Source organism: Sarcophilus harrisii, chromosome 4, assembly GCF_902635505.1.
Source record: "Sarcophilus harrisii chromosome 4, mSarHar1.11, whole genome shotgun sequence".
Lineage (NCBI taxonomy): Eukaryota > Metazoa > Chordata > Mammalia > Dasyuromorphia > Dasyuridae > Sarcophilus > Sarcophilus harrisii.
The window spans coordinates 30,529,883-30,556,928 of record NC_045429.1 but is presented as its reverse complement, the minus strand read 5'-3'; the positions used below and the strand labels follow the sequence as shown (position 1 = coordinate 30,556,928).

The 27,046-nt window shown below is 61.5% G+C and overlaps 5 protein-coding genes across 7 annotated transcripts in view; 4 read left to right on the top strand and 1 right to left on the bottom strand.

Annotated features, from left to right (window-relative positions):
* Positions 1-291: 291 nt before the first annotated feature.
* Positions 292-3,568, top strand: ATP6V0B (ATPase H+ transporting V0 subunit b). Its single transcript, XM_031969258.1, has 8 exons — positions 292-498; positions 1,900-1,948; positions 2,085-2,168; positions 2,341-2,418; positions 2,604-2,673; positions 2,805-2,856; positions 2,935-3,125; positions 3,260-3,568. The coding sequence occupies exons 1-8, from the start codon at positions 432-434 to the stop codon at positions 3,284-3,286; spliced, it is 618 nt and encodes a 205-aa protein (XP_031825118.1). The 5' UTR covers positions 292-431; the 3' UTR covers positions 3,287-3,568.
* Positions 3,569-3,733: 165 nt separating this feature from the next.
* LOC116423572 (translation initiation factor IF-2-like) lies at positions 3,734-6,330 on the top strand. Its single transcript, XM_031968560.1, has 4 exons — positions 3,734-3,738; positions 3,816-3,946; positions 4,339-4,745; positions 6,025-6,330. The coding sequence occupies exons 1-4, from the start codon at positions 3,734-3,736 to the stop codon at positions 6,328-6,330; spliced, it is 849 nt and encodes a 282-aa protein (XP_031824420.1).
* Positions 6,331-6,633: 303 nt separating this feature from the next.
* B4GALT2 (beta-1,4-galactosyltransferase 2) lies at positions 6,634-19,191 on the top strand. The gene is made up of 8 exons (XM_031968559.1): positions 6,634-6,960; positions 7,080-7,239; positions 7,476-7,754; positions 8,391-8,705; positions 8,897-9,019; positions 9,283-9,387; positions 16,437-16,625; positions 17,985-19,191. Exons 1-8 carry the CDS (start codon positions 6,750-6,752, stop codon positions 18,133-18,135), a joined length of 1,533 nt encoding a protein of 510 aa, XP_031824419.1. The 5' UTR covers positions 6,634-6,749; the 3' UTR covers positions 18,136-19,191.
* Positions 19,192-21,646: 2,455 nt separating this feature from the next.
* Positions 21,647-25,668, top strand: CCDC24 (coiled-coil domain containing 24). The gene is made up of 9 exons (XM_031968558.1): positions 21,647-21,712; positions 21,844-22,029; positions 22,117-22,305; positions 22,650-22,762; positions 23,272-23,346; positions 24,197-24,251; positions 24,636-24,702; positions 24,808-24,928; positions 25,005-25,668. Exons 1-9 carry the CDS (start codon positions 21,647-21,649, stop codon positions 25,240-25,242), a joined length of 1,110 nt encoding a protein of 369 aa, XP_031824418.1. The 3' UTR covers positions 25,243-25,668.
* The window catches only part of SLC6A9 (solute carrier family 6 member 9), a 49,022-nt gene continuing 47,430 nt past the window's right edge, over positions 25,455-27,046 (bottom strand). For all 3 annotated transcript variants that reach the window (XM_031969256.1, XM_031969257.1, XM_031969254.1), the window contains one exon: positions 25,455-26,961. In XM_031969256.1, the coding sequence (XP_031825116.1) occupies positions 26,767-26,961 (195 nt within the window). In that variant the 3' untranslated portion in view covers positions 25,455-26,766. The remainder of the gene's footprint in view (positions 26,962-27,046) is intronic.

Below are 27,046 nucleotides of genomic sequence, written 5' to 3'. Positions count from 1 at the left end.
CAGTTCGCACCAGCAGTGACAGATTTACGTGCTATCCGAGTGTGCCCCAGCCAGTCCTGCTCCGGGGCGCGGCGAGGGGGTGTGCCGTGGGGTGTGAAAGCTGGTGGCTGCGGCTCCATTTTCCGCCAGCCCGTTTCTCCCTTGGTAAGGGACCAGGACCCGGCGCTTCCTCGGATCTCTCGGCCGACTACAATTCCCAGGCTCCTTTGCGGGGTCGCTCCCGCGGGATCACGTGGATGAACGGGGGGCGGAGCCTGCGGTCACATGGCAAAGGTACTGACGTCAGGTGACCCGGCGCGGGGACGGGCGGGCGGAGGCGGCAGAGCTCAGTGCGCTCGGGCTCGGCCGGCGACCGAGACCCGAGACCCCCGACCCCCGGCCCCCGACCTCCGGCTCCGACTCCATCCTCGGACCCCGGCCCCGCCGCCGCCATGACGGGACTCGCGCTGCTTTACTCCGGCCTGTCCGTGGCCTTCTGGAGCTGCGTGATTGTCGTAGGTGAGAGCCGGGCCTGGGGCCCGCGGGCGGGGGGAGGGCCGAGGGAGCCGCGTCCCCGAAGCCGGCCCGCGCGTCCTGCGTGTGCCTGCGGCCCCCGTGACCCTCCGTGCGCGTGTCCGTGCCCACGACCCTCCCCTCGGGCGTGCCCGCGCCCGCGGCTGCCCTCCCGGGCCTGTCCGTGCCCACCGGGGCGTGTCTGCCCTCCCGGGAGCCCCCTTTCCCCCGAAATCGTGCCCTCGAACCCCGCGTCCTTGCCCGTGCGCCCCCCTCCGCCTCCCCTCCCCCGTGCGCCCCCTCCGCCTCCCCTCCCCCGTGCGCCCCCCTCCGCCGTGCCCGTGCGCCCCCTCCGCCTCCCTCCCAGGCGCCCCTCCGCCTCCCTCCCCCGTGCGCCCCTCCGCCTCCCTCCCCGTGCGCCCCTCCGCCTCCCTCCCCGTGCGCCCCTCCGCCTCCCTCCCGTGCCCCCCTCCGCCTCCCTCCCCGTGCGCTCCCTCCGCCTCCCCTCCCCCGTGCGCCCCCCTCCGCCGTGCCCGTGCGCCCCCGTCCGCCTCCCCTCCCCCGTGCCCGTGCGCCCCCCTCCGCCTCCCCTCCCCCGGGCGCCCCCCTCCGCCTCCTCTCTGGGGCTGCCCGGACCTGCTCCGCGGAGGGAGGCACCCTGCCCGGGGTCCCGGAAGCCCGGCCCTGGCCACCACTTCCCCTTTGCCGCCCTAATCCCGGGGCCGGGCCCGGCAGGTTTGATCTGCTCTAAGCCACTTAGGCTCCCCTTGGTCTCTGCAGGTTGTTGGGTAAACAGGTCCCAGGGCAGGTCGGCCCCCGCCCCCGGGCCCGCAGCTTTTGCTGCCTGAGTCTCCCAGGGGCCCCGGGGGCGCGGGCACTGCCTGTGGGAGAGCCGGGAGGGCCCCCTTGTGGCCCGGGGGTCGCCGGGGAGGACGCCCAGGTGGGCCGGGGATGGGAGGCCATGAGCACGGGCCCTGGCAGACCCGGGATAGAAGGCTGGGCCCTGAAGACTCCCCTTTCTGAACTAACTGGGGCCTCAGACGCTCTCTGGCTGTGTGACCCTGAGCAGTCACTTCACCCTGTTTGCCAGTAAAGTGAGCAAAGGGGCCACTGAGAAATGCAGGCGGCGACAGGCCCCAGAGCGTTGCCATCGGGGCCTTCCTGCGGAGACCGCGGCCCCAGGCAGCCTCCGGCAGCCCTGGCCCCATCTTTATTGAGAGGAGGCAGGCCTGCGGGAGGTGGGGCCCCTTCGGTCCTGGGGAGCTGCCCCGGGCTCAGGAAAAGAGACTGCATTCCGCCCCCTTCCGTTGGGCCGAACCCCTCCACTCCTTTCTTTGCCCTGGGGCGGCCCAGGCGCTTGTAGAAGTGGGGCCCGCTCCTAGTCCCCTCTCTGTGCTTTCTTCCTAGGAATCTGCTACACAATCTTTGACCTGGGCTTCCGCTTTGATGTAGCCTGGTGAGTCATGGCCGCCCTTCCCAGCTCCCCCTGAAGGGAGGTCCTGTGGTCAGAGCAGGGGAGGTGGCCAGGGCTGGGCTGGGGGGAGTCTTTATGGCCAGAGCCCTCCTCTTGAGGCTTCCCTCCTTTGCCTCAGGTTCCTCACAGAGACATCACCCTACATGTGGTCCAACCTCGGCATAGGACTGGCTATCTCCCTGTCTGTGGTGGGAGCAGCCTGGTGAGTGTGTGTGTTGGGGCAAGGGGAGAACCCCTCTGAGTCTGGATGTGGGGCGGACTGGGGATATTGGGGCCTGCTTATGAGAGATTGGGGAAGGGTGCGAGGTGGGCCCTCACTGGTGCTTGAGCCCCTTGGGGAGGATCGGGGCTCACGCAATGGCACTTCCCCCCAGGGGCATCTACATCACAGGCTCATCCATCATCGGTGGAGGGGTCAAGGCCCCCAGGATCAAGACCAAGAACTTGGTAAGGTGAGTCTGGGAAGGCCTAAGAAGCATCTGCCCAGGTTAGCCTCCGGCCAAGACTGCTCTGCACCTGTTTCCTGTGGGGGGGGAGAAGCCAGATTAGAAAACACCAGGAAAAGGGTGAAGGGGGTCGGGTCCCAAAGGGGACCAAACTTTCTCAAGCTCCTGTCCTATGCTTCCAAATCCCACAGCATCATCTTCTGTGAGGCCGTGGCCATCTACGGCATCATCATGGCCATTGTCATCAGCAACATGGCAGAGGTAGGGGGGTGACAGAGATGGGGGCAGAAGAGGGCTGGGACCAACATCCGGGGCTGGCAGATGGGTGTTGGGGCGGGAGGAGCTGGCCCCCGGGCTGGGGCTTGTCCTGACCGCACTTCTGCCTCTTGCAGCCCTTCAGCGGTACCACCCCCAAAACCATCGGAAGCCGGAACTACCACGCAGGTAGGCAAGGCTCTCTGGGGCCTGGGGTGGGAGGGCTCTGGTGGGGCCCCCCTCAGCACTCCCCTCCTCTGTTCCCAGGCTATTCCATGTTCGGTGCTGGCCTCACTGTGGGCCTGTCCAACCTCTTCTGTGGCGTGTGCGTGGGCATCGTGGGCAGTGGAGCTGCCCTGGCCGATGCCCAGAACGCCAGCCTCTTCGTCAAGATCCTCATCGTGGAGATCTTTGGCAGTGCCATTGGCCTCTTTGGGGTCATTGTGGCCATCCTTCAGGTATGAGCCCCAAGCCTGGGGCCCCTCCTGGGGCTGGGGGAGGGACGGGGGGGCTGTGACTCTGCTGCTCACTCCTGGTTTTTTTGTTTCTTTGTGTGTCCTTTGTCTGTCCGGCTCATGTGCTTTTTTTGCAGACTTCTAAAGTAAAAATGGGAGACTAGGCCTGGAGCAGTGGGAGGGCCCTGCCCTGCTGTGACCTACTCTTAATTTATTGGTTTTCCTGGGGGGCCTGGCTGCCCCAGCCAGGGGAGCTGCCCCTCCCCTCGGTGTCCATATTGTGTCCCTCTGGCCCTCACTGCGATCTGCCCTTCTGGAGTCCCTCAGAGGGGCAGGCCCTGGCCTCAGGGTTGGGAGGGCATGTCCTCTGCCCCCCTGTCCTGCCCTCTGCCCCACCCCCACCTCATCAGTGTTTGAAATAAAGGTCTGTGTCCTGGGTTACCCCAGCCATCGCCTCCCTGCTCGTTCTTTCATGAAGGGGAGGGGGTATCTGTCTTGCTTTACCTGGGCCCACCAACATCCCCCAGGGAAGGGGAAGAGACTCCCACTCCCTTTGGTGGGGCTCACTTTCCTGTGCCAGTGCTTACACACTTGGGAGCGGGTCATCCAGTATGGCGTGTGTGGAGGGCCTTCTAGCTGCCCTTGTGCCCTGTTGCGCCTTCTGCACCTGATGCCCTTCGGGCATCTCCCCAGGCCATCTCCAGTGCCCCTGGCCCTCCTGGGCGGCTCTCCGGGAGCCCCTCCTCCCAGCTCCGCCCACTTTGTTCCAGTCTCCCCAGTTCGCCCTGGCTCCCGCGAGGCTTCTTCCAACCCAGCCACGCCACGTGGGGAGCCCAGAGCTGTCTGACCCCCTGCCTAGGACGGCTCCTCTAACTCCCCCCTTGCCCCAGGGTCCGTTTCTAGCTCCCTCTGGCTTCTCCAGGTGCTGTCCGGCCCCGCCCCCGAGGCAGCTCTCGGTGGATTTTGCATGGGCCCGCCCCTCTTCTCGAGGCCCCACCCCCGGGACCGTCCGCTGTAGATTTTTTATGAATGGCCCTTCCCCTCCACCCAGGCCCCGCCCCCGGGGAGTCCACTATAGATTTTGTATGAACGGGCCCGCCCCTATTTCGCAGGCCCCGCCCTCCCCCAGTTGCTTGTCGGGGTTTTATCAGCTTGCCGCCACCTGTGGGTTTCTTGGGCTCGCCCCCGAGGCTTCTGGGGGTAATTCCAGCCTGAGTCTTTTTTTCTGTCCAGGCCCCACCCCCTTCTTCAGGCCCCTCCCTCCGCCGCTTCTGCGCCTGCGGCCTGGAGCTCCGGGGCGCGCGGACGGGCGGGGCGGGGCAGGGCGGAGCGCGCGCGGGGGCGCGGACGCGGGGGCGCGCGCCGCCGCTCCCTGCTTCCCCTGCGAGGCTCGGTCTCGGCGGCTCCGGCTCCGGCTCCGGCGGCCCCGGGCGGGCCGCACCATGCCCCGCGGCGGAGGAGGCGGAGGAGGAGGCGGGAGCGAGAGCGGACTCGGCATCGGGCCTCCGGGGAGGCGCTAAGCGGGCTCCGGGGCCATGGGGGATGGAGCGGCCGCGGCCCGGCCCGGCCCCGGCCCCGATCCCGAGCCCTGCCCCGCGGGGCCCTGAGCGCCGAGCGCAGCTGGTGAGGAGGCGGGGAGGGGCCCTGAGCGCCGAGCCACCCCCACCCCATCCCTCCCTTCTGTACCGCCCAGCGGCCCCTGGGCACCGAGCCCACCCCCTCTCGGCCCCAGCGGGCCCCTGGGCGCCGAGCCCGCCCCTGCCGCTCCCACCTGTACGGCCCAGCGCGGCCCCCGGCATCGGCCTGCCCTGCTCCGGCCCGGCCCTTCTCCTCCCACCTGTACGGCCCAGCGGGGCCTGCCCTCCTTGGGCCCCGCCCCACCGGCTCCCGAGTGCTGACCCTCCGTCTCTTCTTGTTCTCTCTGACCCTCCCCCCCTCCGTCTGTGAGACCCCCTCGGCCTGGTGGCACTGCTCCCCCAAGGAGGAAGACCACAGCCCTTTGGGTCCTCTCCTCCTAACCCATCCCTGCACACCGCCCCTCCCCCATCCAAGCCCCCAGCTTGGGGCGCCCCCAGCCTCCCCTTCCAACCCCTCCCCCCTTGCTCAGCAGCCCCCACCTGCTTTGGCTTCCCTTTGTCCCCCATCCTCCCAGGCCTGGCTCATTCAGTTCCCACCTTTCTCGTCCCCCTCCCCTTCAGACCCTCATCCTTGCCTCCTCTTTATTCCTTCCTCCCTTCCGGGCCAGAGCCTCTCCTCCCCGGTCCCTGCCTCCGGCGCCTCTTGGAGCTCTGAGTTTGTTGTGATCTGAACTCGGCTGCCATGTGCTTGAATGGGGCCTTGTTTGGCTGAGAACATGGAAGCTTTGGGCTGGCCGGGGGCTAGGGCCCGAGCCTCGGGAGCAGGGAGCTGCTTCTGTGGGTCTGGGAGAAGGTGATGGTGGGGCCTGCGGGGGCGGTTGCTCCTGGGCAGTGCCACCTGTGCCCCTATGCCAGTCAGTGCCACCTTCTACTGGAAAAAGGACCCGCTGCCGCCTCCTCCCTCCCCGGGGCCCTGGGCGTGCCCACTGTCTGCAGTCCCTAAGGCCCTTCCTGGCATCTTGTTCAGAACCAGGGTCCTGGTAGCTCCTGCCTCAGCTTCTCAGGGTGGGGTCCCGGATCCGTCCCCGTAGACCGAGGAGTCCAGCCAGGCAGGAGAGGAGAGCCTGTGGGCCCTCGTCGGGGCCGCCTCGCTCACCCCAGGGTCTCCTTTCCTCCCGGCTCTGGGCCTCTGGGCGTACGGGAAGGGCCCGGTCTGGCCAAGCCAGCAGGCCTTCTGTGGGAGCCGGGGCTCGCTGCTCCCCCAGACCGTCAGGAGCTGGGGCTGCCCGCTGCCAGGGTGGAACCAGCTGGCTGTTTGTTGGCAGGGCCGGCAGGACCAATGCCCAGGCCGAGCTGGGCAGCCAGAAGATGAGCAGGCTGCTGGGGGGGACCCTGGAGCGGATCTGCAAGGCCGTGCTGCTCCTCTGTCTGGCCCCTGGGCCCCCCATCCTCTCTTTGGCGCTATGCCCCACCCTCCCTTCAGTGCCATGCCCGGGCCAACCCGACCCTTTCCGCCCCGGGCGGGCCGGGCCCCCCCCCCCCAGGCCGGCCCCCCTGGAGGCTCCCCCGGGGGGCCCATTCGGTTACCACGTTGCCCCTGCCCCCGTGCCCTGACGTGCCACCTGGGTTAGGTGAGGCCCCTCGCAGGGCGTGGGAGGCAGCTCTGTATGTGGGGGTTCAATCCCGGGGGGGGGCCCAGGCCCCGGCTTCCCCCGCGCCCCTCCCTCCCCCTGGGCCCGGCGCTGATTGTTTGGCTCACCCAGCCGGATCCCAACAGGAGGGAACCCTGGGGAAGGGGGCCGCTTTCCCCCGACCCCCCCTCGCAAACCGTGGCCATCATCATTCCCTTCCCCAACGGGGCACCACCTTGATTAACTGCCTCCTATCCCCGGAGCGCTGGCTATGGCATCTCGCTCAGCCAGGTGTGGGGGAGGGGGAAAGGGGGTCCAGGGAGCAGGTCAGGCGCCCCGCTTAGCCAGCCCAGAGCCCTGAACCACTAAGGTTGGAGCCCCCTGAGGCCAGTCTGGGCCACTGAGGAACAATACCACCAATGTGCCCAGGGTGTCCTCATCTGCAGATGTACCAGTGTGCCCAGAGTGTCCCCACTTGCACATGTGCCATTGTTCCTGGGGTGTCCCCACCTGCCGATGTGCCAGTCTGCTCGGGGTGTCCCCACCTGCACATGTGCCAGTGTGCCCGGGGTGTCCCCACCTGCACATGTGCCAGTGTGCCCGGGGTGTCCCCACCTGCACATGTGCCAGGTGGGGTGTCCCCCACCCACATTGGCCCAGGGCGGGGTGTCCCCACCCCAAGTGCCAGGCTGCCCGGGTGTCCCCACCTGCCATTGCCAGTGTGCCCCAGGGGCCCCCACCCATGCCAGTGTGCCCAGGGTGTCCCCACCTGCACATGTGCCAGGCTGCCCGGGGTGTCCCCACCTGCAATGTGCCAGGCTGCCCGGGGTGTCCCCACCTGCACATGTGCCAGTGTGCCCGGGGTGTCCCCACCTGCACATGTGCCAGTGTGCGGGTTTCCACCTGCACGTACAGTGTGCCCGGGTGTTCCCCTTGCTGATGTGCAGTGCCTGGGTGCCCCACCTGAGATGAGCCAATTCCCGGGGGTTTCCCCCTGAGATGGGAAAATGTGCCGGGGTGTTCCCCACCTGCCGATGGCCAGTTCCCGGTGTCCCCCCCCCTGCACATGTGCCAGTGTGCCCGGGGTGTCCCCACCTGCAGATGAGCCAACGTGCCCGGGGTGTTCCCCCCTGCTGATGTGCCAGTGTGCCTGGGGTGTCCCCACCTGCAGATGAGCCAATGTGCCCGGGGTGTTCCCACCTGCAGATGAGCCAATGTGCCCGGGGTGTTCCCACCTGCCGATGTGCCAGTGTGCCCGGGGTGTCTCCACCTGCATATCTACCAGTGTGCCCGGGGTGTCCCCACCTGCAGATGAGCCATGTGCCCGGGGTGTTCCCACCTGCTGATGTGCCAGTGTGCCTGGGATGTCCCCACCTGCAGATGAGCCAATGTGCCCGGGTGTCCCCACTGGCACACGTGCCAGTGTGCTTGGGGTGTTCCCACCTGCAGATACAATCCCACCTGTTTGCATCACATGCCTTTTTCACCCAGCTGCTTGCTCCCCTGGACAGCTGCTTGTTTTTAAGTTTTAGGACGAGTCAGATGTTGCCAGTTCCTCCTTGTGGCCCAGAAAATGCCACTGTTGGCACTGGGCAGAGTTTCCACTTTATGGTTGATGAGCAGCCCCTTTGCTTTTTGCTCCCCGTGGTTCCCAGGCAAATTGTTCTTCCTCTTTGGATTTTTGGTTTGCTTCTCAAGATGAGAGCTGTGCACCCAAGGAACACTGAGGCCTGGGGCTGCCTGGGGCTGTACAGTCAGGGAGGGCTACCCTGCCGGTCTGCACCTGCGGACCTCGAAGTGCCAGCAGCGGTGCTGACCCCCACCTCAGCTCTCCATGTCCTTGGGGCCTGAGCTCAGCCCCTCTCAGGCGCCCGTCCCGCTGTGGCTCTCTACTTTAACCTCCAGCAGAAAGCCATTTTGTTGAGAGCGGGACCTACTGCAGCCTGGCCCCGAGCAGCTGCTCCCTGGATTATCTGTGGGCCTGGGAGGATGCTTTCTTTCCTCCTGGGAGGGTCTCTTTCTTACTCTCGGGGGTAGCGGAAGAAGGTTGTCTTATGAAGTGATCAGAGGACGGGGCCTGGCCTGGGGGTCCCGAGGCTGGCCGTGGGCCCAGCCGAGTCTGCTGGGGGGCAGTCTCGTGACCACCTCGTGTTGCCTCCTCCCCTGTGCCCCCCCCCCTCCCAGCATGGTGAGGACACATTTAATCGGGCCAAGCTCCTCAATGTTGGCTTCTTGGAGGCGTTGAAGGAAGACCCTGCCTATGACTGCTTCATCTTCAGTGACGTGGACTTGGTGCCCATGGATGACCGCAACCTCTACCGCTGTGGGGAGCAGCCTCGCCACTTTGCCATTGCCATGGACAAGTTTGGCTTCCGGTGAGCAAGGCTCTTCTGCTTCCTGGGGGGCTGGGAATGGAGGCTTGGGGTCTTTGCTTTCAGACCCTGCTGGCGTGCCCAGCCCCCTCCTGCCGTTGCCCTCAAGCTCCTGGTTCTCTCCAGGTGAGAGGTGAGTGGAGCCCTTGGGCCCAGGCTGCTAGACTGAGCCCCTTTCTCTTGGCTTTCTGCAGGCTGCCCTATGCCGGTTACTTCGGGGGTGTATCGGGTCTGAGCAAGGCCCAGTTTCTGAAGATCAATGGCTTCCCCAACGAGTACTGGGGCTGGGGAGGTGAGGACGACGACATCTTCAACCGGTGAGGCTGGGATTTGGGTCGTACCGAGAGGGTGAAGTGGGGTGGGTGGGGACTGGCCTCAGGAGTCAGCCAGGCCAGGAGGGTGGGGATAGGAGCGTGGACTTGGGGTGCTGGGCTAAGCGGGGGATGACAGAGACGGGGGGGGTATCTGTAGGGGCAAGGGCAGAGGGCTGGGCAGTTAAGGGTTAACTGGGCCTCCATCATTGCCCCTGGCTCAGAGATCTTTTCTCAGCCTAAGTCCCACCCCCCTCCATCTCCCCTAGGATTTCCCTCTCAGGGATGAAGGTCTCCCGCCCAGACATCCGCATCGGCCGATACCGAATGATCAAGCATGATCGGGACAAGCATAATGAGCCCAACCCCCAGAGGTGACCCCTGACTCCCCCCCAGATGGCCCCTGACCCTCGCCCTACACCCTGAGATGGTACCTCCCCTCAGTGCCTTCAGGTAGCCTGAGGCACAGTTAAGAATAAAGACCTTAGCAGTTCTTAAGAAAACCATTTTTATACTTTTAAGTATGTTTAGAGATTAGATTCAGTGCTTGTTGCCCATCCCTCTTCTGGGCACTGTGCAGGGAGCCCTCCACCCCAGGAACACCCAGCGAGAGGTTGGGCATCTGTTTCTGGGAGAGGCTGTGGCCTCTGCTCTAGAGACACTTCAAACCTAGTCACTCCAAGAAGAGAGGCCCAGGGCCTAGAGTCGGGGTGTGGAGGAGGTGGGACCTAGAAGTCGGTCTTTTTATTTATTTGTTTGTTTTTGGGAGGCAACTGGAACTTGTTTAGCGTCACACAGCTACTAGTAAGTGTTCAGTGTCCGAGGCCAGGTTGGGACTCGGGTCTTCCAGACCCCGGGCTTGGCACTCTTTCCCCTGCACCGCTGAGCTGGCCTAGAAGGCTAGTCTTAGGACGAGTGGGAGAGCTCCCTGTGAGCCGGAGCCTGGGACGCAGCAGGCAAGCGGGCCCCTGGGAGCTGAGCTGGAAAGGGTGTGGTGGGAGAGGAGGCTGGAAAGACAGGTTGGCTCTTGAGCTTGTCTGTGAGCTCATCAGATCTGGGTTCTTGGGTGACTGGAAGCGTGGCCTGGAGCCAGTGGCTTTTGAAGCAATCCAGGAGTGAGGGAAGGATTCATCAGGCTGTGGTGCTAGTCTGGGGAGGGGGAAGAAAGCAAGAGGAGGCGGTCTGCTGGCAGGCGGGGGCCGTGGGCTGGTGGTCCTGCTGATATGGGACCTGAACTCTGGGCTTCGGCAGGCGAAGACCTACCCTCTTCATAAAAGCACAGGATACAAAGCAATGGGACCCAGCACTGGGGGAGGGGCTGAGGGCTAGGGAGACCACAGTGAGGAGGTGGCCCCGAGGAGGGCCGGAGGGCAGAGGCTGGCTTGTGTGTGAGCTCTGGAGTAGGAGCTGGACAGCAGCACAGGTAGTAAGCAGAAAACCGGTGCCCCTCCCCGTGCTGGGTACAGGGAATCTCCAGCAAGCCACATGATCCTGCTCCTCAGAGGGCTACATCTGAAGCAGGAGAAACATCGGGAACGCAGACGTTAACTTGCAAAGCCGAGTAGATGCGGAGCAATTGGGCTGAGATTCCTGTCAATTCAGAGGTGCCACGAAATAGGAGGAGGAGGGAGGGCATCCCAGGCGGGGGTGCAGCCCGTTCAAAGACCCAGAGATGGGAGAGAGGAGGTTCAGTTTGTCTGGATTGGAAACACAAAGTAAAAAAAAGGCCAGAAGGAGCCAGGTTTGGAAGGGCACCAAATGCCAAACAGGAAGCGTTGGATTTGATCTTAGGAGTAAGAGGGAGCCATTGGGATTTACGGAGCAGGCGTAGGGGTAGGGCAGGGAGCGTAGCTCGCCTCACGTGGAGGATGGGCTGGAGGCAGGCAGAGCCGGCCTGCACTGAGGCTGTTGTAGTAGTCCAGGTGTAAGGTGAGGGTCCCTGGCAGACACAAGGGGGTGTCTGGGAGAGATGTTACAGAGAGAAATGGCAGACTTTGGTAACACCCACGGGGTGGGTGGGAGAGTGAGACATCGAGCATGTAAAGCGTTAAAGGTTGTGCTTTCTGAGGTGACTCAGGGACAGTGCTCACGGCCTCTGACCTGTCTGCCTTGGCAGCTTGTCTCCCTCCTGATTCTGCATCCAGGGCCACGTAGAAGCCATAGGCTCGGGGACCGTGGAGGAGGAAACAGAGGTCAAAGTCTCTCTAAGTCCCTTAGAGGAGGGAACCTGGAGCTCAAGTCTTCTGGCTTCACAGCTTCTACTCTTTCCGCTTTGCCATGTCGCCTCTTCTCCGCCCAGTCCCAGTCTTCTGCCTGACAGCTCCTGAGGATTCCCAGAATCCGCCACGTTCTTAGAAAAAACTTCTGCATCAAGACCTTCTCTAGCCTTCTTTGAAGGCTCATTTGTAAAAATTGCAAGAGCACAGGGCCAAGTGCAGATGCTGGGGCACTTCTTGGAGACCAGCTTGGCAAGTGGACAGGGAACCATTTATATCCATGACTTGGGATTTCAGTCAGGTGGAGCTTACTTAGCCGCCTAGGCCAGTCCCCACCTGAAAAGGAGTTGTGCTGTTCCACACCTGGCAAGTTGTGCTGTCTCTGCTTAAAACCCCCCCCATTTCCCAAGGAAGCTCACTCAACTTTGGGGCACTTCACATTGGTGGGAAATCTTTCCTGATGTCATCCCTGCTCCCTCCCCTATCCCACCATTGCTCCTGGTTGTGCCCTCTGAGTTCTGATCTCTTCTCCATGTAACCATATAGGGTCCTCGCTCTCCTCAATAGACGTGCCCCACAGCCTTGCAGTTCCTACTTGCCTGCCTGTTGGGGTGACTTCTGCCCACGTCTCCCCATCCCACTCGTATGCCGGGGTTTCTTTTTGCCCTCAGGGCCATCAGGTCCCTTACTCTTGCTCCCTGACCAGCCCATGGGTCTTGACTCTACCCAGGGTTCCTTCCCTGGGACACTGGTTTTCATCCTTGCCGTCACCTTTGGAGTGGCCCTTCACGCAGCTCTTGAGGCTGCAGCATCTTGTGCCTCTCCAGCTGAGGCTACAAAGCTAGTCATTTGGAGGACGGCCATCTTTGCAAGGCAGTAGCACAGTCCGCTGGCAACCTCCTGTCCCTTTGCAGGATCTGGTCGGGCTCTGGGGCCCCTCAGAGAATTCTCTGGGCCGTGCGTCTTGTGGCCCTTCTCTGTCCCCAACGTTCTTGTTATTTTCCTGACTCTGGGGTGATGCTGGCTCTCCCTTTGGAGGGTCAGCAGTATGCTGGGACTCACTTGTGCTAACCAGATGTCTTTGGCAAGAGCAGCCCTCTTCCTGATGGGGCCCAGCCTCTGGTAAGCCTGTGCTACTGTGTTGTCTTGCTTGAGATCTGGAACCGGAGTTGAGGTTATCTGTTCCATCTTTTAAGGAGCAGTGTCATTTTAATGAGGGAGATTCCTGGTGGGAGCTGAACCTTCTGGGCCATGTTCTGCTAGGCTCAACCCACGGCTGTGTCTCAGTCACCAAGGAAGCTCAGTAGGATCTTGTTTCTCTGTGACCTTTGGTCAGTTGGGTGACTGGTCGGATCTGGGCAGATCTGGGCATCTATGTCCTTGGCTGCCTTTAGATGTGTCTCTGAATCCATCTCACTGACGCTCTCTTGCTGACCTATTTCTGGCCATGATAAGGCCCCATTTTCCAGGACCTTAGGAACTTCTTCCCTTTCACATACATTGAAACCAGATCCCTTGAGGGCTTTAGGATCCTGTGGCCTTGGGCCCAGGCCAGTTCTGTGTGGGCTCGGTCTGACCCAGCTGCAATCGCTTTCCCCAATGCCATTTTCCTTTTGCAGAGTCCTAGAACCTAAGAGCTGGACAGAACTCCAGCAGCCAGTTTTGTCCAGTGTGTACCCGAAAAAGAATCCCTTCTGGGACCTGTCGGACAAATAGCATTCAGTTCCTGTTTGCACTTCTGCAGGGAAGGGCAGCTCACCACCTCCTGAAGCAGTCCATTCCACTTTATTAAAGAATCAATGGACAGGAAGTATTTCCCTACATCAGGCTTCTCTGCCTGCTGCCTCCCATTGTGATTCTGTCCTCTGAGGCTAAAGTCTTTCAAGCTTTAGAAAATAGTAATTAGGAGACTTTCTAGTCCCTTTGGCTGCTTCTCTTTTGCCACAAACTCCAGGCTCTTCGCCCTACTGGCCCCCTTCCTTCGCATGTTTCCCAGTCTATGGGTTCTTCCAGCACGAGCCTGTGGATGGCCCTGGACAGAGGATTGATCAATTGATCTCTTGTTCCCAGCAGCTCCGCCTCTCAATGTGGCCCAGATTCCCCTCAGCTTTTTGGGCCGCCATGTCACACTCCTGACCGATTGCATCTGTAGGCCGCGGAGATCCTCAGGTCTTAATCAGACAAGATGCCGGCTAGCCACACCTGGGATTCCAGTTTTACATCGATCCTTATTCAATTTCATTTTATTAGATTCAGTTCAGTGCTCTGCTCTGCTCTGCCCACATGTGTCATCGAGCACGGAGCCTGGGGTCAGCCACAGATTTAATAAGCGCGTCATTGATGGCCTTGTCACAGTCGTCAATATAAAGGCACCAAAGACAGCGCCAAACAGGGATCTCTGGATTTGGGAATACCCTCCTGGACACTTCCCACCAAGTGGCCATGATGTCATCCTCGATAGTTCTCTCCCTTTGACCACACGTCCAGTTGAGAATCTAATTGCATTATCGGGCAGCGCACCAGCTTTCCCCCACGAATAGCATGAAATACCTCATCAGATGCTTGCCTCGCATCTAGGTAAATATAGCTCTCCATCAACTAGCATTTATTAAAGTGCCTACTGTGCTCTAAACGCTTTAAATGCTGGCGATTCCAAAAGGGGCAAAAGACAGTCCTTTGTCCTCAAGGAGCATGTGCTTGAATGAATTGTAATGTCCATAATCTCTAAGATCGATCACTTTTCCCTTGGTTACCAGCCAATTAAACCTGCTGGAGAAGGGCACGATTTGTTCTTGAAGCCACCATCGTTTTTGTAATCGCTGCTTTCTATACTGACTGCTCCTCAGTGGTCTCTTTAATAATGGGCCCTAGAATTATGCCTGGAATTAATGTGGGGCTCTCTGGCCTAGAGTCTGAAGATTCTATTTTTTTTCTCCCCTTCCCCCCCCTCCACTTTTTAAATTGGACCTTCTGGACCTCACCATCAGTGCCTGTCCAATTGTTTTGGTCTTTTTTCTTTTTCAGGGCCCAAGGATATGGTTCATTTACCTTGGCCAGGGCACCTGAAAAATTCTCCCAAAGCAACTAGATATTGGGTATCCATTTCCTACTCTCCACATTTATTCTATTATTTCCAAGTGTGAAATTTCTTCTACTTGGTAGAGAAAATAGAATGAAAATTCAAATTGAGCAATTCCTCCTTTTCTCTGTTGCATTCTTTTTTCCTTTTCTTTTTTGGTGAGGTAGTTGGGATTAAGTGACTTGCCCAGGGTCACACAGCTAGTGAGTGTTAAGTGTCTGAGGCCGGATTTGAACTCAGGTCCTCCTTACTTCACTATGCCGAGTTAACCTCCTCTTCTATTGCATTTCATTCTGAGCAGTATTCTTGTCTCTCCTCTGAACCTCCCTTCCCCCTCAGCTTCGGTTGTTTAGCCGCAGCTCAGTCTAATGTTACTGCCACTCTGCTGCTCAGAGGTTCGCTTTGTTCATCTTACATTACCTTCACCTTGCTTCGCTCTACTGGACTCAGCCTTTTAAAAGACAATAGTGAGTTCCTTGTATGTCCTCATCTCTCTTCCTTCCTTCCTTTCTGAGGCAATTGGGGTTAAGTAACTCATCCAGGGTCACACAACTAGGAAGTGTTGAATGTCTGAGACCAGATTTGAACTCGGCTTCTCCTGACTTCAGGGCTAGCTGCCTCCCCTCATCTATTTCTTCAGAAAATTTCCTTCCCCCCTTTTGTGGAATTGGAGGGAGTTAGATGGGATAGTGCACCAAGCAGATGGGAATCAGGAAGACCTGAGTTCAGATCTCACCTCAGATATTTTTGAGCTGTTTGTGACTTGGAAAAGCCACTTGATTTCTCAGCCTCGGGTTCCTTATTTGTAAAATGGAGCTAGTAATATGGACAGCAGTGTTGTGAGGATCAAATGAGATGCAATGAGTATGTGTAACCCTCCAATGTAATGCAGATACTATTGTTGCTGGTACTTTGTTTCCACAGAATTTCATTCTTGAAAGTCAGCCTTCCTCAGCTTATTTCCTCTGGGTCACGTAGTCTGTGGGGCCTCACCTGGCTGCCTTCTGAGTCTCTTGGAATCTGCTCTGCTCTATCTAGGCAGTCTGATGGGTGAGAGCTGCTTGCTGTTTCTTTATCCATTCCTCTGTCCTCTTGTTAACAGCTTATTTTAATCAGTCAGGCTGGAGTCATTTTTGTTGCTAATTGTATCTTTATCTCATTTTTATTCTTCGTGTTTTATAGTAGCTTGGTCTTTGTGCTGACGAATGATTCCACGATCAGTAATGAGGTCCCCCCAATTCCACCATCAGTAATAAAATTCCCCTCTTATTCCACCATCAGTAATGAGGTTCCCCCCCATGATTCTACTATCAGTAATGAGGTTGCCCCCCATGATTCCACCATCATTAATGAGGTTCCCCCCATTTTCATAGACTGTTAACATAAAAAAGATAACTTTGTGTGGTGCTCACCATGTAAAAATCTCCCAGTTCTCTTGTGGAAAGTATGTCTGACATCGATGGGAGATTCTGACTTGAAGAGAGTTCTTGTGGATCCCAAGTTGCCTTTTTTTCTAGCCAAGTGTGTGACTTTCTATTGATTCTGAGTCTTTCTAGGTCTTTTTAGGTCCTCATTCTGTCATCATGGAACTATTCTCAGTTCTGTCTTCTCTCTGAATCTGCTAATTATGACAAATGTGCCTTCAGATGTGTCACTGACAAACATACCGTACCAAGCACGGAGTTCTGGGGCATTCCCTAAGACGCTTTCTTTCGATTGCTATTGACTCACCACTCCTTTGGATCTGAACCACTTTCAGCTACTTTCACCTAAGCCCCTTCATCTTGCCCCTAAGCACATGGTGGCAGGCCTTGATCCAAAAAGGACAGACCAGAAGTAGTGAGGGGACAGGGCAGGAGGCGAAATCTAAGCTGGCGCCCCATCCCAGAATGCTCAGCTGCTGCTTCAAGATCTCTGGCATGGGCCCCCCCAAGGCCCCGGCGGCCAACCGCTTTGGGACAATTCTGGCGGTTAGGGGTCGCTTCGCTCCCCATGCCTCACGGCCACCTCGTTCTCCAGAACACTGCTGAGAGCGAGTGGCCCTTTTTGGGGACAAAGCCCCCTTGGTAAGGATGCCCTACCTCTCTTAATGGTCATTCAGCCCTCCCTGCACATTCTCTGTCTGTAGTACCCATCCAGGAAACACGGACTGGCAGGCGGCTGCTGGGGCTCTTCACCTGGACGAGAGACGGCCTGGTTCCATGTGGCTTTTCCTGTGGGGACAACCAGGCTCTCTCTGGAGAGATTTTAGACTTCAAGGCTTCGTGGGCCGGCACCCTGGAGGACATCCCCCTCGATGGGGGCTAGCCCGTGCGGGGTAAGAGGGTGTCTCTCTATTTTCTCCAAGCCAATAATCAAGGCTGTCAAACACGATTATCTTTGTTATCTTTCAAGACATCCCAGGTACTCTTGCTTTAGGAGATGCTCCTCGCTGGAATAGAGATGCTCTGAGCTTTACTTCTTGGGCCAAACTCGCCTCCTTGTGTCAGGGCTTCTTTTTTCTCATACTAGAATCACTGAATCAATTAAATCAATGCTTGGTGACTTGAACTCATTGAGGGTAATTGGGTGCTCCCTTGCCATCTGTTTTCCGGATTTGATTTTCTTCTTCTGTCCGAATGATCTGTAGTAAATTCATACCTTCTTGGATCTTCATCCAGTGCTCCCTATTGCACTTCCCTGCTTCGGTGTCAGGATTTTCTCCGCTAAAGATTTCTCTCTTTTCACCAATGCTTCTTGTTTTGACATCGCTTCCTCAATAAATTGTCTCCCATTTCCCCCTAAAAAGGCCATCTCAAGGTGAGGGGGCCAATGGCAGGAAGGCAGGCCCCATCCCTCTCTGTGCTTGTAGTTGACAGTTGGCATGGGGAGTGACGGCAAGGGTGTCTTTCCTTGTCTTTATGCTCTGACTCTCAGGCTCTCACAATCTCCATAGTTCCTCCATCTGACAGCAGTCTGGAGCCCCAGAATCCCCCTGGCTCTGCTGTTGCTCGTACCTGATTTCCTCTCCCGTGGGCATGGGTGGGCAGAGGGCTAAAGGCCGATGTTTTCGTGTTGCCCCCCTCTCGAAGCGGTCTCTAGCACTCCCGGTCCTCTCTCTCCACGATGGCATCCCCAAGGATCCTAGGGCTCAGACTGCACGTCTTACATTGAGGAAACTGGCACCTCAGAGGTAAAGCACTTTGCCCAAGGTCCCAGAGGCACCGAGCAGCAGGTCAGGCATTGGCCCCAGCTCCTGCCTCCACATCCTGCATTGGGGTTTTACTGCCTGGCTCTGGGGCCGTCCCGGAGCACCGGTGGGTTGTGCTGGTGATCTCTGATGTAGAGTGCTGGTGTCTGCCCTGGACCTCCCCTTTGTCCTACTTAGGGTCCTGAGTCTTCCCCAGCCCTCCCCCTGCTATCCTCCTTGCCCCTACCACTAGTGTCTTCCCCTGCCCTTCTCACTGCCCTTGTTCCCTGAGTCCTCCTCAGCCTTCCCCTACTGGCCTGGCCCCTACCTCCAGAGTCCTCCCCATCCCTCCCCTGCTGTCCTCCTTGCCCCTACTACTAGTGTCCTCTCCTGACCCTGCTCCCTGAGTCCTCCCCAGCTCTCCCCTACTCTCCTGGCCTCTCCCTCTAGAGTCCTCCCCTGCCTTCAGCCCCGCTCTGAGGCTGACCCTGAGCCCCCTCCTCCCAGGTTCACCAAGATCCAGAACACGAAGCTGACCATGAAGCGGGATGGCATTGGCTCGGTGCATTACCGCGTGCTCGAGGTGTCCAGGCAGCCGCTCTTCACCAACATCACCGTGGACATTGGCCGGGCCCCACCACGGCCGGCCCGAGGATGATGCCCGCCGCCCAGGAGCTCGGAGTGTCCGTGGAGAGTAGGGGTGGGGGCGCCTGCTGGCCTGGGACTGACTGCTGAGGAGCTGCCTGGCAGCTGTGGGCATGGGGCCACCCTTCCCCGGGGGGGGGGGCTGGGCCAGGCAGGGCTGGCAGGGCGCCCTCATGCCTCTCCTGGGGCAGGACTCGAGATGCCCCCCCCGGTGGCTTGGCACTCATCGGTCTGTTTGTCCGTCTGTCTGAGGCAGAAGCTTCTTCCTCTTTTCTGACCTGCTGGCTCAGGGACCTGGGCATCCTCAGTACCGTGGGCTCCAGCGGCACCCCAGGGGGCGGGAGGGGCTCGCTGCCCCAGCCAGGGTGCCTGCCCCCCCAGCACCTCAGGTTCTATCGAGGGGGTGTTTTCTGGGGACCCCAGGTCCGAGGGAGGCAGAGGTGACTTGGCACCATTGGGGGGGGGCCTCCCACCCGCGTTTTGCCCCCCCGGCCCAGCTGCCCTCTGCCTCACGTCAGGGACCCCTCGTGGCCCCAGCCCCACCACTGCCTGGCTGGCCTTAGGCAACTTCCTTAACCGTTCTGGGCCTCAGTTTCCTCATCTGTAAAATGAGGGGGTTGGACTCTGATCTTTGAGGTCCCTTCCCAGCTCTGAGATCTTGTGTCCCTACTTCACCTCTCTGTGCCTCAGTTTCCCCATTTAAATCCCCAATTCCTTGAGAGGGGAGGAGCCAGCATCACTACCCCCAGGCCCTCTTGAGACAGAGGGCTCTCCCTGCCCTTGCCAAAGGGCCTGTGGGAGCAGGAGGTAGAGCAGAAAGGGATGAGCCCAGGCTCCGGTCCTCACTACCAGCTTTGGGGCCCCCAGACTCAGGCTCCGGGCCCCTGGGAGAGCCGGGCTGTCGTGTCCATCTGAGGTGGCGGACTTGCATGGGTCAGGGGCTGGGCAGGGCGACTGATGACAAAGCTAGGCCCCTGATAGCGTAGGGGACCCTCCCTCCCCTGCTTGGGGATCTTTGTATATCACACGGGAATTGGTTTGAGTGCTTTAGTAAAAAACCTGAAGAGAATCAGGGCTGAGCTTAAGCTGTTTTCATGCCGGAGCCTTTTCGTGGGGGGAGGGGAAGCAGCAGAATGAGGGTCCTCATTGCTCCGGGGGGGGGGGGGGTAGAAGGGCAGGAAGAACCTAGGGAGTCCTTCCCCACATGCCCTGCGGGGAGAGGTGCCCCTCCTGGAAGGAGCTGCGGCAGGAGATTTTGGGGTTTGGACCAAGGGATGACCCCCGGGTTCTGTCACTCCAGAAGGAAGGGGGAGGGAGGGCCGAGAGCCGGCAGGAGCTCCCCTTCATTCTCTGCAGTTGCCCCGGCTTTGCCTCCTTCCTGGAGGCGTCAGGGCTTCCAGCTTGGGGGAGTGGAACTTGTTTCCGAGTCCATGGGGCTCCAGTCCTCTGCGGGCTCTGGGTCTGACAGGAAAGCTCAGCCTTCAGCAGCTGGGAAATGGGGTGGGAAAGACCCCCAGCGGCACGAATGGGCTCGGCCCTTCCCGGCATGGGGGCTCAGAGGCAGGGACGGCCCAAGAACGGGCCGGTGAAACAGCCGGGCGGCTGGGGGAGGAGAGTTTTTGGCTACGGCGGCTTCCTCAGACACTGGTGAGGGAGCAACATGATCTGGGAGAGGGCCCCTCCTCCGGGAAACCCGGGAGCTTGTGTAGGGAGTGCTGTGCAGGACTGTCCCTGCTCCCAGGAGCCTCAGCCACAAGCCCAGGCAAGTACAGAGTGACAAGGAGGGCAGGTGCTGCTCCCGAGGAAGAGCGGGAGCCCCAGAGGACCCCTCCTGGGCCCAGGGACCGGGTTTCAGTTCTGAGAAGACCCCATTCTTTGTGGGCTGAGATCTGCCCTCCCAGATTGGAGCCGATGTGTCATTAGTCATGGGCTTCCTCAGTCACTGACTCTAAAAGGGAGGAGGTAATTTCCCCGAGGGATCCCATCCCTCCCGCCCCACAGCCAGGGCCTTTGTGAGAGTACGGCCAGAACAGAACCTTCTGAAAGTGTGTGTGTGTGTGGGGGGGTTCTAGATCTGCAGGAGGCTGTGAAGTGAAGCCCAGCCTTTGCGCCAGGCTGGCAAACTCCCCAACTTGCCATCCATCTCCTCCTCCCGGCCCGGTGGGCTGTAGCAACCCTGGTTAAAAACCCGCCCGGTTCTTCACCTCCTGCCAAATGCTTTCCACCTCTCGTTCTCAGCTATGCCCATGTGGGCGGTTTTATATGCAGAATTATGAAGCCCTGGTTTTTTCTTTTTCTCTGGCTGGGGCACTTAGGGGCCATCTTCCTGAATCATCTTGACCCCTCCTTTCCCCGATTTCTTCCCCCTTCCCTCCTTCCCTTTATTTTATCCTTGCCCTTTATTTCTGACTTTCCACCGACATCGTCCTTTGCCCTCCCCCAATTCCCTGGCTCCCCTCCCCAGGCTCTGTCGCCCTCTCCCCGGTGGCAGCCCTTTGCCTGTGCCGGCCGCCGTCACTCCCCCGCCGCCTCGCTTCCTCAGCCCTGAGACGGGCCGCTGACGCCGCCGCGCGGAGCGGGAACCGGAGCCCTTTCCTCCCCTCCGCTCCCGGCTACCTGGCGGCTGCCCCGCCGGGATGTCCCCGAGGCGTCGCGGACTGAGCATGCCCAGAACCCGCCCCCGCCCCCGCCCCCCGCCCCCCGCTGAGAACTTTTCCTGGAGGCGCCCCCGCCTTGCAGACGCTTCGGTCCCCTCGTCCCACACACGCGCCAGTCCCCGAGTTTCACCTTTATTCTTGTTTTTTGCCCCACCACGTTTCCTGTCCCCTTCTCTCCCGTCCCGGCCCGCGCTCCCTGCCTGACCACGGCCATCCTGCGCCCCGGATCGCTCTCCCCGCCCCCGCCAAAGCGCGGTCCGGCCGCGCGGCCCCCTCTCGGCGTCGGGGTCTCGGCCGCCTCCAGCATCAGATCCCCCACCCTTGGGGGGGAGGGGACGCCGCCCGCCAACCTTCCTGAGCGTCTCCACGCGCGCCCGCCTGCGGCCGTGGCGCCGCCCAGCGCTTGCGGGTCTCCGTTGCCCCCCTCCACGCCTTGGTCCTGGGGCGGGCTCCTGCTCGGGCAGCCCCCGCCCACCGCCCAGGACCTCCTTCAGTCTGGATCTGCTTCCGTGGCGGCCGGCGGATTCTCTGGGCGCAGTAGAGCGCTCCGGCCCGGGCTCCTCCTTCAGAGCGCCGGGCGCCCCGGCCCCTTTAAGGGGGCGCGGCCACATGCTCTTGGGGCAGGCTTTTATGTGCGCGCTGCCGTCGTGACCGTGGTTACGGCGTGACTGGGAGGCAGGGGGCGGGATCCTATCCCCGCGGCGCCAGCTCCTCTGACGCCCGGCTCCAGCCTGGTGAGTCAGACCCGGTGTTCCCGGGACCCTGAAACGGCCGGGGAGAGACAGCGGGGGGCCCAGGGACCGGGAGAGTCTTCCCGACAGTCCTGCCCCGTGACCTGTGACCTGCGGGAAGGGGCGGGGCCTCGAGATGGGGGCGGGGCCTGGCGCCAGGAGGAGCTGCTTGGGCACGGGGCGGGGTGGGGGCGGGACCTGGGTGTGGATGATGAACCGCCCTTACCCCTAGCCGGGGAGTGAAAGTGTGTGTGGGGGGGTAAAGTGTGGGGGCGGGGTCTCACGTGGGGCGGAGTCACGGACAAGTGAGGGAGCCTGTTCCTACCCCCTCAGGCCCCGCCCTGCAGAGGAGCCACCTGCCCGGAAGGGCGGGGCAGGGGGCGGGGCCCCGTCATGCCCCAGGTTCCCCGGTCCCTGTGGGGGCTGGTGGAGCAGCACGTGCAGCCCCCTGAGCGGGCAGAGGTGAAGAGGATCCTGGGCGAGGCCGCAGTGGACCTGAGCCTGGAGTTGCGGTCAGAGGTGAGGGTGGGTGGGGGCAGGGAGGGGCGGGGTTTTCCGGCCTTCACAGCTCCGCCCCAGCACCGCTCCTTCCCTCCTACCTGGCAGGTGGAAATCCTGGAGGCCCTCCTGGAGGAGGAGTGCCAGGCGGCCTGTGGTGCTGGCCCCGCCTCCCCCTCCGCCCCCTTCTCCTTCCTGACCCCGCCCCCGCGGGTCCGGGACTTGGTGCGGAGAGAGCTGAGGCTGTTGCTGAGCGGGCTTCAGCTCAAGGCGGAGCAGGAGGGCAGGTCCTCGCCCGTCCCCCGGCCCCCCCTCTCCTGAGGCCCCCCCGGCCCGACCGCCCCTCCCCCAGGGTCCCCCCTGCCGCCCCCCCTTGAGCCCCCGGGCCCTCCCGAGGCCGCCCCCCCCGGGGTCCCCCGCCCCGCCCCCTCTCCTAGGTTCCCCGCGCCGGACCCAGGCGCCCCCCTGTCCCTGCCCTGCCCCTCTCTCCAGAGGGTCCCTGCGGCCCCTGGGGCGCCCCCTGGGTTCCCCCGCCCCGCCCCTCTCCTGGGCCCCGCGGCCGGGACTCCGGCGCCCTCCCCTGGCTCCCCCTCCTGCCCGAGCCCGTGGGACGGAGGCCTAGCCTAGGTCGCCGGGGACAGGCCAAGGCCTGGGTTCACTACAGCCCCAGAGTACTTCGCTTTGCCCTTGGAGACCCCAGGAACGGTCCGGAGGACGAGCTGGAGACCAGGCTGCCGGGGACCCGGGGGCTCAGGTGAGGCCGGCCCGCCCCGGGCGCCCCGCTGGGGAAAGTTCCTGGCGGCTAACTGTATCTGATGGGGGGTGGAGGGAGGGGTAGGTGGGGGGGTGGGTGAATGGGAGGGTGTGTGGAGTAAACGAATGAGTGGGCGGATAGATAAATGGGTTGGTGGGTGGGGCAGGTAGGTGGGGGTGGCTGTGGAGGACGGGCACGGGTGGGATGACTAGGCCGCATGGGTGGTGGGATGACCCGAGCGCAGGGTGGACGGCGCCCGCAGGGGGGGGGAGGATCGCGCATGGGGGGAGGGCCAGGGCCGCAGGGGGGGATGGGCGGACGTGGGCGCAGGGTGGACGGAGATCCGGCCGCAGGCAAATCGGTGCAGGGGGTGGACGCATGGCCGCAATGGGGGATGGGCCAGGTGGAATGGCCGAATGGTGGAGGGAATGGGGAAGGTGGAAGGATGGATTGGAAGTGGGGATGGGAGAGGCTCTCTGAGTTCAGAAGTCTCTCTCTTGGCTGAGAAGCAGCGGCCAGGACCTCAGTGCAATCAAGGATTGCCTCAACGTGACCAACATTGACCAGGTCATCCAGCATCTCCGGTAAGGGCCTAAGGACCCAGTAGGGGAGACCCCAGGGAGGAGGATCTCTGATCCAGGGAAAGTCAAGAAAGGGTAAGGCCAAGGTCAGTCCGCTTAGCCTGGAGCAGCCAGTGAAGATTTTCAGGGAAATGAGGTGAGGGTGAAACCAGGTGAGCGAAAGCCTGGGAAGCAAACGAGGGAGAGAGGGTAGGAACGCAGGTGCTCCGGACCAGGGTGGGAGAGGGCTCTGCAGGCCGGGCTGCGAGATTATAACTGATCCCAGAGTCAGGAGAAAGCACGAGGGCCTCTGAGCAGGGAAACAAGGGGCCAGAGCTGGGCTTTAGGGCAATGTCTGAGTGAGGGGGTTGGGGAAGGTGAGGCCGCGAGGTCCGGGAGACCATAAGGAGGCTGCTGAACCAGTCCAAGGAGAGCTGATGGGGATGTGAAGGGGTCGTGTGGGGAACGAGGACGGAGGGGGGAAGCGGCCACAGAGGTAGAACCGGGGAGGCCGCGTGATTGCCTGGGCACGGGATGAGGGAGAGGGAGGAACCGGGGGGATGCTCTGAGGCTCGTCACCCAGGAAAGGTGGGACCGGGCAGAGGGGCCAGTTGGTGGGACGTGAGAACGGGCTTAGTCGTGGATGTGAGCCCTGGGGGGGGGGGGGGGGGGGGGGGGGGGGGGGGGGGGGGGGGGGGGGGGGGGGGGGGGGGGGGGGGGGGGGGGGGGGGGGGGGGGGGGGGGTCTGGTGGACACAGAGGCGCTGAAGCTGCCAGAGAGGTCGGGGTTGGAAGCAGAGACCTGATCCTGGGAGCGAGGACAGAGGCTGGGGGGGGGTGCGGTCCTGACCTCGACTCCTCTGGCCATGCTCCAGGACCCTCCTGAAGGAGGAGTGCTGTGCTCTGGAGAGAAAGATCAAAGCCCTGCAGGTGAGCCTGTCCCCCTCTGCAGCTCAGGGTCTCCCTACCTGCCCCTGGATTTAGCCTTGCCACCTGTGTCCCCAGGCTCGCCATCATCTTGGGCTTGGCATTCTCTGCTCCTCTCCCCAATGGAACTAGGAGAGTCGGCGGGCCCCCGTGCCGAGCTGTGCCGCGGGCTTCCCGTGCCGTGGGCCCCCAGTGGCGAGCCGTGCGGCTGGGCTTTCTGTGTGATCAGGTTTTTGCCTGACTCAGTTGGGCCTGGACATGCCACTTCCCCTCCCTTCCAAAGCCGTCTCTCAGCCTGCCTGAGCTCTGGGGCCCCCTCCGGAGGCTAGGGTGGGCCAGCCGGAGCGGGTGGGGGGCCCTGAGCGCTCACTTTGTGGGTCACTGTAGCGCTGCCTGGAGAATGTGCACAACTCGGTGGCAGAATCCTCTCTGATGCTGGAGCCCACCCTGGCAGGTGGGATCTGGGGCCCCTTTTCTCCTGTGGTTTGTGGATGTGGGGGGAACAAGGGGGGGCCCTGGCACACCACCGCAGAGCCAGCCTAGATGCTCTTCTTCCCAGAACTCAAAGAGCAAAAGAAAGCCATGGAACAGGAGCTCCAGGGACCCTCAACACCCATGGGCTCTTGTCACAGCTGGCAAGGGAGCAAGAGCCAAGATGCTGGCTGGCAAAAGCTGGGGAGGTACAGGCCAGGGCTGGGCCTTTGGGGAGGGTGGCCGGGCAGGGGCTGGGGCCACAGCTGACCTCTTGTCTTGTAGGCAGAGGACACTCTTGCACAGGAGCCAGGACCTGCCCTTTTCCGGGCAGCAGTCCCAGGGGTCCCGGAGTTGTGGCCTGCTGCCAGCCCTTTCCCCTGCTTCCCGTTCCCCTAGGCCTCCTTGGCCACGGGCCTCAGGCCCCTCTTACTACCAGAGCCGCTGGGGCCGCCGCCTTCAGGCCCGTCCCCATGAAGGGCCACTGACCAGCGGGGGGCCTCATGCAGGGACCCCATCCTGATGGCTGCGGCCTGGGAGCCGGGACCCTTGCTGGGGAATAAAGGATCAAGAGAGACATGTGTGGGTCTGTGTCTGTGTCTGCCCTTGCTGCCCCAGTCTGCTCCCGGACCTCCTGTCGGGCCGGGGCTCTGAGCTGGTAGCTGGCTGTGGAGCGGACCCAGAGACCCCTGTCCGCTGCCCGCTGCCCATGGGAAAAACAACAGCAGTCCAAAGTCAGGAATAAAAATTTCATTAAACCCTAGCAGTGCACCGGCCAGGCTGGGCCAGGGCTGAGCCCCACCCTTATGGCCAAAGGGAATTAGAGGAGACACACAGCAGGGGGACCGAGGACAGGGCCAGTATGCAGGCCAAGGAAGACAGGCGGGCTGGGCGGGCACTGGGGCTTGCCCTCTAGCCCCGGGCAGGCCCATTTGGCACCATCACTTGACACTTTCCTGGGCACCCCTGGGGTGGAGCCTTCCACAGCCCACACTCCAAGGGGCTCGGGACCGAGGTGGAGGGTAGAAGGGCAGGGGAAGGAGCATTCCCAGAGGCCCATGGGATGGTGGGACAAGCCTGGAAGACAAACTGGGCCTGGGAGGGCAACCACAAATACACATAATTTGGACACAAGAAAGGAGCCCACAGATGTTGCCCCCCCACCCCACACAGGGGCGCTAATGCTAAAGGGCAGTGGCCAGAGGCACGGGTAACACTGCTGGACTCTTTCGGCCTGGAGGTGGGCCAGCAGGGCCAGGATGAGGCAGTCTCCCAGGCTTCTTCCCTCCATCTCCCCCTAAACTCGGCAGGTAGAGTGGGAACAGCGTGGGGTATCACATTACATCTTAAGGGACGGAGCTTGGCATCCTTGGGAAGGGTGTGCCAGCCTGGCACCATCTGAGACCAGGGTGGCAGCCAGCTGCAAGCTGGGCACAGGAAGATGGACCCCTGCCCTTTCTGGGGGGGAGTCAAGAGCAGCAGACAGCAGGAAGGGGGCTGGTTTCCCACAGGGCCGGACAGGCCCCTGGTTTGAGGTTTTGCCCTTCCCCGGTACTGAAGGGCAAGGTGGCCCTCTCCAGGTCTTGTTCTGGTTTCCAGGTGGCACTCAATGGCCTCCGAGCCCCTTCCCAACTTTCCTAGGCCAAGAGCTGGCCAAAAGCCCCGGGTCCCGGGTGACGGAGCTCAGGCTCTCCTGTTCCCCCAACAGCAGCAAAAGGACACCCACTATCCCGCCTCCTCAGGCCGTACTGCTCTCCTTCCACACTGCCACCCTCCCCCAGCCATCCTCAGCTAGGCCCCACATCTGGGGTGAAGGGAGAGAGCCAGCCCCTGGCCTCTGCCCCCTCCCGGTCCTGGCACATAAAAGGGACTTGTAAACACTGGGGGAAGGGGCAGGGGGAGACACAGGATGAGAGACTCAAAGGGCACAGGGGTTAGCGGTGGTGGTGGCGGCAGCGGGCGAGGGGCTCGCTGCCTCCTGCGTGGGGCAGTCTCTGGAGGGTGGGGAGGGAAGGGTTTGGATGGGGTCAGTCTCCTGCAGCAGTGCTTATATCCGGGAGTCCTGGGGGTGGGCGGAGCCGTTGCTGCCTCGGAGCAAGTTGTGGGCCTTGTCTGGGTGCAGGGGCTGAACCTCCAGCCCGTCCTCGGGGGAGATGCCGGTGGCAGGGGCGTAGCGACCCGTCCGGTGCTCCGGGAGGGCGGGGCCCCAGTCCCTGCTGGGCGTCGTGGCATTTTTCAAACGCTGGAGGAGAGTGGGGTTCAGAAGAGTGTCCCTGTCCCCCCATCCCACCTCCATCCCCCCGATCCCCATCACCCCGCTCGACCCC

Coding starts and splice junctions, on each gene's coding strand:
- ATP6V0B (XM_031969258.1), top strand. CDS start 432: ATGACGGGACTCGCGCTGCTTTACTCCGGCCTGTCCGTGGCCTTCTGG. Junction 499..1,899: donor GAGCTGCGTGATTGTCGTAG/GTGAGAGCCGGG, acceptor CTTTCTTCCTAG/GAATCTGCTACACAATCTTT. Junction 1,949..2,084: donor TTCCGCTTTGATGTAGCCTG/GTGAGTCATGGC, acceptor CCTTTGCCTCAG/GTTCCTCACAGAGACATCAC.
- LOC116423572 (XM_031968560.1), top strand. Junction 3,947..4,338: donor TTCCAACCCAGCCACGCCAC/GTGGGGAGCCCA, acceptor TTCCAGCCTGAG/TCTTTTTTTCTGTCCAGGCC. Junction 4,746..6,024: donor CTGAGCGCCGAGCGCAGCTG/GTGAGGAGGCGG, acceptor GTTTGTTGGCAG/GGCCGGCAGGACCAATGCCC.
- B4GALT2 (XM_031968559.1), top strand. CDS start 6,750: ATGTGCCCAGGGTGTCCTCATCTGCAGATGTACCAGTGTGCCCAGAGT. Junction 8,706..8,896: donor ATGGACAAGTTTGGCTTCCG/GTGAGCAAGGCT, acceptor GGCTTTCTGCAG/GCTGCCCTATGCCGGTTACT. Junction 9,388..16,436: donor AATGAGCCCAACCCCCAGAG/GTGACCCCTGAC, acceptor CTCTGTCTGTAG/TACCCATCCAGGAAACACGG.
- CCDC24 (XM_031968558.1), top strand. CDS start 21,647: ATGGGGGCGGGGCCTGGCGCCAGGAGGAGCTGCTTGGGCACGGGGCGG. Junction 22,763..23,271: donor CCGGGGACCCGGGGGCTCAG/GTGAGGCCGGCC, acceptor TTGGCTGAGAAG/CAGCGGCCAGGACCTCAGTG. Junction 23,347..24,196: donor CAGGTCATCCAGCATCTCCG/GTAAGGGCCTAA, acceptor GCCATGCTCCAG/GACCCTCCTGAAGGAGGAGT.